The sequence below is a fragment of the Lipotes vexillifer genome, unplaced genomic scaffold (genome assembly GCF_000442215.2).
Source record: "Lipotes vexillifer unplaced genomic scaffold, Lipotes_vexillifer_v1.1 scaffold298, whole genome shotgun sequence".
Classification (NCBI taxonomy): Eukaryota; Metazoa; Chordata; class Mammalia; order Artiodactyla; family Lipotidae; genus Lipotes; species Lipotes vexillifer.
The window spans coordinates 161,852-174,365 of NW_006793272.1; the positions used below are offsets into that span (position 1 = coordinate 161,852).

At 47.3% G+C, this 12,514-nt stretch overlaps 1 protein-coding gene across 2 annotated transcripts in view; it reads left to right on the plus strand.

Moving 5' to 3' along the window:
* The window catches only part of TMEM164 (transmembrane protein 164), a 169,326-nt gene that overhangs the window by 138,830 nt on the left and 17,982 nt on the right, over positions 1–12,514 (plus strand). For both annotated transcript variants that reach the window (XM_007466291.1, XM_007466290.1), the window contains one exon: positions 405–483. In XM_007466291.1, the coding sequence (XP_007466353.1) occupies positions 405–483 (79 nt within the window). The remainder of the gene's footprint in view (positions 1–404; positions 484–12,514) is intronic.

Sequence of the window (12,514 nt, forward strand, 5' to 3'; positions counted from 1 at the left end):
CCCCTGCATCGGCAGGCGGACTCTCAACCACTGCGCCACCAGGGCAGCCCAAGCAGCCTTCTTCTTTGCACAGACCCCACAGGTCCTTAATCTGCCACTAATATACATGGTGAATCTCCAAGGGGATAGATTGTAGGTAACATTTCTTAAATTTTTCGCCAAACTTTCTCAGTGGAGCAGTTTTCAAGTACCATCTCTGCAAAATACACTTTGGAAGATGCCAGCGTAGGTCATAGGTATATTCATTTCATTCTTTTTTCTCTAATTGCGAAGGGAATTGAACTGGTTGAAGTGCGTGGGGTTGCTAAGATGTGGGTCCTTGGGAGCGAGGGCGTTCAGCTTCAGAATCTGTTGGAATGAGTGCTTCCTGCTCTGAAACACCTCTCTCTCTCCTGTCCTTACAGCTCCCCTTTGAATTGGAGATTTACTACATTCAGCATGTTATGCTCTATGTGGTACCCATCTACCTGCTCTGGAAAGGAGGTAAGGCCAGCAGGCCCCGCCCCTGTGCCATCCCGACACCTAGCGTCACCCTTCTGTTTGGGGCCCTCACCACCTCTTGGGTGCCTATCAGGATCTTGAGGTGCTGCCTGGCTGGGTCTGTGCAGATACCAGGCAGTGGGCAAACGGGCACAGATGAGGCCCGCAAAGAGCCTGGTGGCTTTCCAGAACCATCCTTTGTGTGGGTGAGCTCGGTGCCACTGATGGCCTGTCCTAGGGCCGAGGCCTCGGGCTCTTCGTCCATATGGTGGCGTTGGGTTTCACGGAGCCTCACGCACTCTGTCACTCGCTTCTGCTTGTGCCTTCTCCCGGCCTCAGTGTGCAGCATAGGATAGAAGAAGGGAAGGACCTTGTGCTTTTGTTCATTATACCCATCCTCTCAGAACTAAAAAAGGTATTGCAAAGGGCAAGAAGTCCAGAAACTGGGATTATGGGATTGAGGGAAGAGGCAGGTGAAAGAGCAGTGACCTTCATGTAAAACAAAACATCGAAAATCTTCATTTGATCATGAGGGGAGAGACCGCCAGCCTGGTCAGGAAGTTGATCTCTTTGTGACCTCACAGTGACCCTTAAATGATCCCCTCCCTCTGCTGTGTAGTAGACAAACGAGAAGGGGAGACTGGCTGTGAGAGCCCCCTTCTCGACGTTCTGACCTTCCCGGAAGGCACCGTACCTGGAAATCATCCTCTTCTAGTCATAGCCACCAGCCTCTCTATCTTGGTTGCTGGGACTTTTCTGGGAGACCAACCTTACCCCAGGCAGCAAGGGTTTCATTTCTATCACGTGAAGCCACATGGACCCTAAAACCCACTGGGAGATCGTTTGGAAGTTGTGCTTCCTCTAACTCAGGAATTCTAGCAAATCTTAAGAACTCCTGGCACGAGGGAGCCTCAAGGACCAGTCAACTGGGGGACATGCTGGAGGATGGGAACTGTTGCTCTCCATGGAGTCTACTTACAGTCAAGGGTCCCTGGTTTCTGTCAGTTAGGACTCTTCTTAGGACCTGTCTCTAAATATTCTTTGAGGCTGTCTTTACCCTGTATAGCCACTTGGGGTCTCACACTGTCAAAGAAGAGCACTTCCTTTTAATTTGCACTAAACACACTCTTTTTCCCCACTGAGCTTTAAGAGAGGTCTGACGTTCCAATATCTAGGTGACCTGTGCCATTTCTCAGGTCTGTCCCCTGTGGCACAGGAAATAGCTTCCTAATAATATGTCAAGTCTCAGAGATACACTCATTCGGAAGGGAACCAGGCGGGAAGCTGTCCCAGGGCTCCAGAGCCCCACCACTCATGGTTCCTGGTTTCTGAGGTGTGGGATGCAAGTTCTGGCCAAATGTGCATGGCTATTAGTTAAACCTGTTTGTGCTCTGAGGTGCCATAAAAGTCTGTCAGTTGGCCGAGCCAGAGTGGCCTGACACGGAAAATACCCAGTAGCCTCTATGTGCCCCGCCTCTTCAAAAAATCCCACCATCTGGGAAGCTACACTTTCTAGAAGTGGCTGATTCCACTGCAGCCTTCTATTGAATCTGTTGCTGCACTGTTTGGGGGAACTGAGCTAAGGAAGTAGGGATTCCAAAGTCTTAGTTCCAGTTTACTTATTTGTTTACTGTGAGTGAGCCTTTCCGCTCTCGTCTGGTGCCTGGCCTTGAAAAGAGGCTGTAATAGTAGTAACAGTAATGGCAACCACAGTGTAACTATCAATGCCTACTTTTTATTGAGCGTTTTCTGTGCAGGATACTGTGCTAGGCATGTTTTGTGTATGTCCCCATCACAGCTAACCTGGTGAAAAATCCTCCTACAGAGGGGAAAAAAAAAAAAATCAAGGCTCAGGAAGGTTAGGTACCTTGCCCTGCAGCTTGGATTCAAAGCCTGGCCTTGATTCTCTCACACACCATGTTGTCCTAAAAGACAGATGTGTGTCTCCTGACCACATCAGGCTGGGAATCAGCCCTCCAGCCTGCCCTGCTTCGGCCAGTCACTCAACACAGACAGGCGTACCTCGTTTTATTGCACTTGGCTTTATCGTGGTTTTTTTTTTTTGCAAATTAAAGGTTTGTGGCAACCCTGCGTTGTCAGAGGATGGTTAGCATTTTTTAGCAATAAAGTATTTTCTAATGAAGGTATGTACTTTGTTTTTTTAGCTATAATGTTATTGCACACTTAATAGACTACAGTATAACGTAAACGTAACTTTGATATGTGCTGGGAAACCAAAAAAAATCATGCGGCTCACTTTATTGCGCTATTCGCTTTATGGCCGTGGTCTGCAACCAAACCCGCAGTAACTCCGAGGTGTGCCGGGATTTGTTCAACACCTACTATGTGCAGAGCATTTGCGCTAGGGAATCAGAGACGAACCAGAAAGGCCCAGTCCTTCCACAGGGAGTCCGTGTCTGAGAGAGAAGACAGACAGGTGTAATACAGCGTGACAAGTGCAACTGTGAGAGCGTGATAGGATTTCCCAAGCCTTGTTCGCCTTCCCTGCTTTACCATTTCTGGGCTCTTGTGTGCTCTTGGCTTCCTTTCTGGCTCCTTGCTGTCATCTGCTGTTCACTTGGGGGAAATTATGAGCATATAGAGGAAATAAAAAATCTGGATTTCCTGAGGTTGGTTTTACCTTCACGTGAGCCTTGGATGTAGGCCTTGCAGAGGGGGCGTGGATCTGGAGTGAACAGTGGGAAGAGTATTCCCTGAAAACCAAAAAGCTGAGAGTTTGGGGCTTCTCTTCCCTAATGAAGGTCTTGTAATTTTCCAGAGATAGCTGGCTCAGGAGTTTTTACCCAAGGCCAGACAGCTCTCCTTTATGTACCTCCCGTGCCCGGGAACCCTGTTTCCCTGAAAGGCAAGGTACTGCTTCTCCTGTGGTTTGGGGGTGTCTGGGGGGTGCTGAGCGGGAATCTCATTCCCCCCTCATTTCTGCAGCCCTTCGGCACCACCGCAGTAAACGTGACCTCCCCTGTCCACACTGCTCTTTTCTTCCTCCAGCCGGGCTCTTTATTTCTCTTTCCTTTCCTCCCAACTCTGACTTTGGCCATGTGCAACTCCACCCTTACCCCCAGCTCTTCGCAGAACACAAAGTCCTCCCAGCTCTTGCCTGAAACTCCCTTTAACGGAGGCTGTTCTCTCCGCTTGGCGCTGTGTGCCGCCCGGCTCTCCACTGTCTCTTCCAGACCACTGTTTCGCCTCTGCCTTCTGTGACAGTGCTTTCTCCTCTACCATCGCTCTTTCTCACTACCACCACCACCTAAACCTCTTGGTCACTTCTCCCACATTCCGCCATGCCTTTGGCCCATGGCTCTCTCACTGTTTTCATTACAACTCTGGCCAGCATCCTGAGAGCCTTCCGGTGAGGAGCACTCATCCCACCCCCAGCTTCTCAAGGTCTGGGCTTCTTAATTGCAGTGGCTTCTGCATCCCCTTTAGCCACCTGGCCCTTGCTTTCCACTAAAACTCTTCTATCTGAGATCATAAGCCTTTTATGTCCTTTTCTTTGACCCAAATATCTACTGCTTTCAACCTCCCCTTTTCCCTGGCCAGCTTGTGCCACTATGACCAATTACTGGAACTTTCCCTTCACCAGCTCCTGAGACTGTCTCACTCCCTTGTCCCATCCACTGGGATTAGTGTCTAGTCCCAGTGTCCAGTCTTGGTCTACTGAGAAAATCTCTCAGATCACTCAGATTTGGGCCGAAGAAATCCCACGGTCTCTGTTATAATTGTGCTCTCAACAGCATCGCTTGCTTATTTTCTATCTTTCACCGGCTCCTCCACACGCTGCCCTCAGAAGTCATATGCCAAAGCTTTACCGCCCTCCCCAAACTTCCTGTCCAGTCTATTCAAACTTCCAGTCCTCTCCACTTTCAGTAGATGTTCTCCCAATAAATGACTGGGGAAATGCAGACTTGCTGGTGTGAATTTTCCCGCAACGACCTCTCTCCACTTGATAGGCTTCTTTAATCACGCCCATCCTTAGGTTCCTCCCTCCCGTCTTGGAGGGAGTGGTGTTCCTCCAGCACATGGCTGGTCCCACACCCCGGTGTGGTTGCCTCGCATCCCTTCCAGCTCCTCTGGAACCTCATCCCATCAATAAGTCCCTTGTTTATCTGGATTTTCAATGCTTCACTACTGGCTTTTCAGTCTTCTCTATTCTAAAAATCTTTAACTCCACACAACTCCATTTTTCATCCTCCCTGTCAGCTAAGCATCTTTAAAAAATAGTCCAGGGCTTCCCTGGTGGCGCAGTGGTTGAGAGTCCGCCTGCCGATGCAGGGGACACGGGTCCGTGCCCCGGTCCGGGAAGATCCCACGTGCCGCGGAGCGGCTGGGCCCGTGAGCCATGGCCGCTGAGCCTGCGCGTCCGGAGCCTGTGCTCCGCAACGGGAGAGGCCACAACAGTGAGAGGCCCACATACCAATACAGGGGGCACGGGTTCGATCCCTGGTCAGGGAACTAAGATCCCACACGCTGCACGGTACGGCAAAAAAAAAAAAAAAAAAAAAAGTCCAAACAATATTTCCTGAATTTCAGTTCCTTGGACATAATAAGTTTTGCCTTATTCATTATAATCACCTGTATTATTATATATGTAATATTTGATCTGTTGAATTTTTTTTTCCTGAGATATATTTGTTTTTAAGAGAAGCCTTATACTCTCTGTGAAATCCTGGATTCAGTACACTGGTTATCTATTTTAATACACCTTAAATATATAACTTTTAAATTAAAAACAAAATGTTTATCTGTTTACTACCTGAAATCACCTCATGAATAGGACATAACTTTTTTTTTGGAACATCTTTATTGGAGTATAATTGCTTTACAATGGTGTGTTAGTTTCTGCTGTATAACAAAGTGAGTCGGTTATACATATATATATGTTCCCATATCTCTTCCCTCTTGTGTCTCCCTCCCTCCCACCCTCCCTATCCCACCCCTCTAGGTGGTCAGAGAGCACCGAGCTGATCTCCCTGTGCTATGCGGCTGCTTCCCACTAGCTATCGGTTTTACGTTTGGTAGTGTATATATGTCCATGCCACTCTCTCACTTTGGAGGACGTAACTTTGAGTGACTCTTGTCTGCATCTGATGAGCCCTCTTTTTAGTTAACGTTTCATTCATCAGAATGTTGCCATCTGATGTCTACCCACACTGCCCACCTCTTCGTGGAAACAGCACTTCTAAAGATTACCAACAACTGTGTGACCAAATCTAATGGCCGTCTCTCAGGCTTCATCCTGCCCGCACTCTTTGCTACGTTGGATGTTGTCGAACACTCCTTTTTGGAATGTTCTACTCTCAGGGCTTCCAACATCCCCCCACCCCCCGCTCCCGGCTTGCCCACCTCACCGACCATGCCTTCCCAAGTCTCCTGCAGGAGTTCTCTTTCCTCTGTCCTCCAAGTTGTTGATTTCCCCCAGAGTTCTGTTCTGGCCTCACCTCTCGCTCTGCTACTCCCGGCATGATCTCATGTGCTTACACAATTTAGCCACCAGTCTGTGCAGCGATGGCCACCACATTGCCCTCTGCAGCCCGGAATCTTAGGAGATTCCTTTTCATATTGTTAACTCAAGCGTCTCCACCTGAATATCTCAAGCGTACTCAAGATATGCTTGATACTCAAGATATCATATCAAGATAGTCAAGATATCATAAGCTCATCTTGTCTGTGCGCACTCATCGTCTTCCCCATCAGCTCTGCTTCTCTTCCTGCGGCTTTTGACAGGTAGCACCACCAGTCACCCCAGGTAGAACTTGGGAATCGTCCCTACCCTCGCATCTATTTCATCCATTCATCTAACACATACGTCTTCATCCGTTTGGGCTGCCATAGCCAGATACTACTGACTGGGTAGCTTTTAAACAACAGAAATTTATTGCTCACAGTCCTGGAGGCTGGGAATTCTGAGATCAAGTCACCAGCATGGTCACCTTCTTGTGAGGCCCCTCTTCCTGGTTCCTAGCTGGCTCCTTCTCACTGTGCCCTCACGTGGTGGATGGGATTAGGGATCCCTCTAGAGTGTCTTTTATAAGGGCACTAATCCCATTCATGAGGGCTTCACCCTCATGGCCTAAGCACCTCCCAAAGGCCCCACCTCCTAATACGTTCACATTGGGGGTTAGAATTTTACCACGTGAATTTTGGGGGACACAAACATTCAAACCATAGCAACATATTTACACATGCCCTCTTTCTGCCAGCCTCTGCGCTGGCCATTGGGGGGCCCTGATGAGCGAAAATCAGACCCCACCCCTTCCCTCATAGAATTCATAATGTAGTAGGGGGAGCCAGATGTGAATTCAGTAATCACACAAATGGGCATATAGTTAGAACTGAGCTAAGTACTCTGAAGGAAAGGAACGTGCTTTTATGAGAGCCTAGAACAAAACAAGCTGACTTAGTATGGAAGTTCTGGGGAGAGTTCCCTGAGGAAGTGACATTTCAACTGAGATCTCAAGGATGAGTAGGAGTTTACTAGGTAAGTGTAGGATTAAGGGAGGTGGACCCTTGTAACTGGACAAAATGGCAGACATGCCAGCACCTCAGCAGGAGGGAGAACTGGAGGGAGGGCAGATGACCCTGGGCCTGAGGGGCAGATATGGAGGGCTTTGTGGTCAGGGGTTTGGCCTTTATTCTAAGAGCTGTAGAAAGCCAGTGAAAGTTTTAAGAAGGGGCATAGCATCAGCTTGTTTTTCCTATTGATTCTTTTCTTGTGTAATTCATTGATATAGCTCTGTATCCAGGATACAGAAAGCCATTCTGTGAAAAAACACCTTCCCACCCCTTCCCCCATTCACGGCAACAAGTCCACAGGTTACCACCATTGTTGTTTTTGGCATATCCTCCCAGAATTTCTCTTGTTTTGTATATATAAAAGTAAGTTTTTAAAATATTTTATTTTCTTCTTGACACACACATCCCCAAATAGCATACCACACAACTGTTTTGTTGCTGTTACTATTTTGCCTAGCACTGTGTCTTAAGGAGCTTTCCAAGTAAGCCCATAGGAAGCTTTCTCATTCACAGCAGCATGTGTTCTGTTGGGTGGATGATAAAATACAGGGTAATAAGAATGGCAACACTTTATGTAGCACTGTGATGTGCCATTGTTTCAAGCTCTTCCCATACATTAACTCATTGAATCCCCACCACAATCCTCTCAGGTAGGTGTTATGTCATCTCCGTTTTACAGATGAGGAAACATGCTCAGATAGTAAGTAGCCGAACCGGGATTTGAACTCGGTGGTGCGGCTGTTAGACACAACACAAGGCTACAACACTCTACTGTAATTTATTTATCCCATCTCCTCTTGACAGACATTTAGGTTGTTTCCAACCTCTCACTAATATAAATAACACTGCACTGAACGACCTTGAACCTATGCCATTTTGCAGGTGTGCAAGTGTGTCTAAAGGATAAATCCCCCTAAGTGGAATTGCTGAATCAAAGAGTATATGCATTTGTAAATTTGATGGATATTTCCAAACCCAGAAACGTTATACCAATTTAAATGCTCCTTAGCAATGTGGAAGAGTGTCTGTTTCCACACAGCCTCACCAAAAGAGGCTTTTGGCTTATTTCCAACCTTTCCACTTTTTGCCCATCTGATGGGTAAAACTAATGGTTTATTGATCTAGTTTTAATTTGAATTTCTCTTACTTTGAGTGAGGCTGAGCCTCTTTTTACATGTTTAAATTGGCGTTTGATTTCCTTGTCCTTGAATTATGTGTTCCTCTCATGTGCTCATTCTTCTCATTGTTGTTTTTGTTTTTTACAAAATTAAATCCTGGGAGCTCTTTATAAATAGGAGTTGGCCCTTTGTGGTACGACCTGCATATATCTTCCCCACTTTTGTCATTTGTTTTGTAACTTTGCTCATGACTTATTTTTGCCAGGTAGGATGTTTACATTTCCACGTAATGTATCTATTATTTTACGGCATCTGAATTTTGAGTCATGGGTGGAAGGCCCTTCCCTACTCCAGCGTCATAAAAAAATATATCCCATATTTTCTTCTGCTGTGTTAGTAGTTCCATTTATTTATTTTTTATTATTATTTTTTACCTTTAAGTCTTTTATCCACTTGGAATTTATCCTGGTATTAAAGGGGCCAGCTTTATTTCCAGATGGTCTCTCATTTGTCCCAACACTGTTTATCAAATAGTCCGGCCTGATCAGATCTGCTTGTGGAAAAGATCGTGCCGGTGCTGTGTACAGAGATCACCATGTTCTCCTACTTTTACCTCCTAGATGGCTCTCACGGCCATCCCCTTCCTGCCATCTCTAGGGCCACAACCTCGGGCTGAGCCACCATGGCAGTTGGCTCTGTGTGATCTCCCTGCCCCCAGCCTCCCCCACTCCTCCTAACAGCCCTTTGGCCCTGGCAACTCCCAAAGCTGTTTCTAAAGCCCACATTGGCTCATAGCACTTCCCTGTTCGGAAACCTTCAGTGATTCCCCGTTGTCCCCAGAGCACTGTGCGTCCTCCCAGGGGCACAAAAGACCCTGTGTGCCCTGGCCCTGCCCCTTTCCCTTCGTGTTCCTCCTTTCCTTGTTCTCTGCACTCTGGTGATACCCAAATCCTTAGGGTCCCCTGAGTTTATTGTGCAACTTTCATGGCTCTGTGCCCTTGAAAATGCCATGACCTCTGGCAGGAATACCCATGTCTAGCTTGTTGGCCAGGAAAGCATGCCTTCTTCAAAACTCACCTCCACAGTCACCTTCTCCAGGCAGCCCTCTGAAACTATTCTGTGGCTGAACTTGTCACACTGCAGTGCAGGTGTCTGTTTACATGCCCGTCACTCTAAGGACAGGAATTTTTCTTTCGTTCTCGATATCTCAGGGATGAATGAATGACTGTATATCCACACACTACGCATTGCACATATCCTGTTATACATCTTACAAGCTAACATTTATTGTGCACTTTCCATGAACTGGGCACTGGGTAAGAGTTTTACAAGATGATCTTGATCTCACTGAATCCGCACAAAGTTCACTAGACTTACAGAGCCCATGACGTTGGATATGGGGGAAAAAAAAATCACGTTTTCATTTGCATTAACTCCAACTGAAATACGGCGTTTCCTTCAGTTCTGAATCGCAGACAGCAACACACAGTTGCATTTGCAGTACTTGGCATGTTGTCGTTAATGTAAATCACAGATATTTTCTACTGATTACAGCTGCTACGGATAATCTTTTTTTTTCTCTTTTTTTTTTTTCTTTTGCGGTACGCGGGCCTCTCACTGTTGTGGCCTCTCCCATTGCGGAGCACAGGCTCCGGACGCGCAGGCTCAGCGGCCGTGGCTCACGGGCCCAGCCGCTCCGCGGCATGTGGGATCCTCCCGGACCGGGGCACGAACCCGCGTCCCCTGCATCGGCAGGCGGACTCCCAACCACTGCGCCACCAGGGAAGCCCCGAGTTCTTTTGTTTGTTTTTTCCAGATGATCTTGAAAAATCATCTTCACTTCATCATCACCTCAATATTTAAAGACATTTATTATTTAAAAGTATTTTACTAACTGTATTTTAATAGTATTTTTTCTTTTATAACCCTGTATCTTTTATTTTAGATATTTATATTTAAAATATACTTAATACATAAATATATTTAATATGTAATATATTTTATATATTTATATTTTAAAAGCTTTATTCTGAGAGAGGGCCCCAAGCAGCCCAAGGGATCCAAGGTACCCAAAGGTTAGGCACCCCTGCACTAGAGTTTAAACTGGCACTTGAAACCAGGCAGGCAGGCGTCATGACCACACTGCATGTAGTTGCTGGATTTGACAGACTGTGGGTTCGAATCCTGGTTCTGGCACTTGGGCTAGTCCCTTCATCTCTCTGTGTCTGTTTTCTCGTTTGTAAAATGAGGATTAGTAGGTGTGTTGTGAGGGGTCAGGGAGCTCATATATGTAGAGTATATGGAACAGTGCCTGACACATGGTAAGTGCTGTGTGTTGTTGTTCTTATTATTAACCACTTATACTGCCTCTCGTTAATTTCGCATCTGTCTTGCAACTAGACCGTGGGCTCTTGGGGTCAGGGTTGTACCTTGCTGACTTCTAAAGCCACAGGCTTGGGGCTTCCCTGGTGGTGCGGTGGTTGAGAGTCCGCCTGCCGATGCAGGGGACGCGGGTTCGTGCCCCGGTCCGGGAAGATCCCACGTGCCGCGGAGCGGCTGGGCCCGTGAGCCACGGCCGCTGGGCCTGCGCGTCCGGAGCCTGCGCTCCGCAGCGGGAGAGGCCGCAACAGTGAGAGGCCCGCGTACCGCAAAAAAAAATAAAATGAAATGAAGCCACAGGCTTGCAGATACGAAGTGCGTGTTTGTCAGTGGATTTAACACTGCTGACACCCCTCCTCTTGGATGCCCGTTTCTGCTTTGAGCCCCATGACACCCCTGTCTCCAGCTTCCCCTCCTCGTCCGGCTGTTTCTCCTCCGGCTCCTCTGCCCTGCCTGCCCCAGAGATCCTGGCATTCCCCATCTATAGATGCGGGCCCGAGAAACGCCACAGGTACTTTAGATTAAACATCTGCAACCAGCTTCCTCAATTCCATGCTCCTCCCTCCAACCTGCTGTTCTTCCTCTTCCTCTGTTTCTTATCTTAGTGGCTCCACCACGCATCCAGTGCCAAAACCCAAGGTAGCTTCCTGGACCGCTTCCTCTGCCTCATCCCCTATACCAGTCGTCTCAGAAGTTCTGAGGATCCAGATTCTCAAAATGCTTGCCAGTTTGGCCCCCACCCCGCTGTCCTAGTCCAGGCTCTCAGCATCCATTGCTGGGACTAGTACTTTGATTCTTCTCTCATCTCCCTGCCCCCTGATTGCCCCTACCTCCCACGCAGTCTCTCCTGCATCCAGTCTCCAAAATGCCTTTCTAAAGAAAGCAAAGCTAATCAGAATTCACTCCGCTGCTTAAAATTCCCATACAGGATGAAGACCAAACTCCTTTATGTGGCATTCAAGACTGTTCACAATCTGACCCTTGCCTTTCTCTTGGACCCAATTTCCCATCACTTGAGTTCAACTCCCATTACTTTTACCTTCAAAGTCATACCTGCGCCCCCCGTCCCCTGCCCAATGCACAAACCAGCTTCTCTACTTGGACCTGGCAAACTCAGCATCCTCCTCTACAAGTTAGCTCAAAGGTGCTACCTCCTCTCTGGATCTGTGTCTGACTTTCCTAGGCAGCCTAAGGCACATTTTCCTGGAAGTTCCTTACACTTTTTATATTCCATATCTAATTGTTTATCTGTGCTTCGCCACTAGGTGGCAGTCTCGTCTTTTCATCTTTTCAGAGGAAGCTGTATTGGGTTGGCCAAAAAGTGTGTTCAGGTTTCCTTCGGGTTTTTCCGTAACATCTTAGGGGAAAACCCGAACGAACTTTTTGGCGAACCCAGTAGAATTAAAATCATATTTTATTGTAATTTAAATTAATAATAAATCCTTAAATTAATAATAGTGTTTATTATAAGTAAGATGCTATAGGAGCAAGGGGGAGGATGAAGTCTTCTGAGGCCACACGATTTTGGTCTGGGTAGCCATGGGCGGGGGGATTGGCTGCCCCTAATGCATAGGGAGCAAAGAAGGAAGGAGCATATTTTAAGGAGGAAGGTGATTTTCCTTGAGCTTAAGGCAATTCTAGGCTCTCCAGGTTGAGATGTCCAGGAGGCCATTGAATGGAATATTCTGGAGCTGTTCAGGGGAGTCTGGGCTAGAGGCTGTCTTTGATAGCTTTGGTATAAAGGTGATGGATACAAACATGGGAATGATGAGATGATCCAGGGTAATTGTGTAGGTGGGGAGGAGATAGAACTTTGAAAAAGGCCTCGTGGGACATGAACCTGTAAATAATAGACAGGAAGAAGAAAGTAAGGAAATTGTAGGAATGGTCAGAGCAACAGAGGAGTGGCTGGTTGTTCTGGAAGGGAAGGCACTAGAAATTGTCATCAAAGGACTAGTGATCCAGAGTGCCACGTTGTTTCGGAGGGCTCCAGGAAAGTGAGG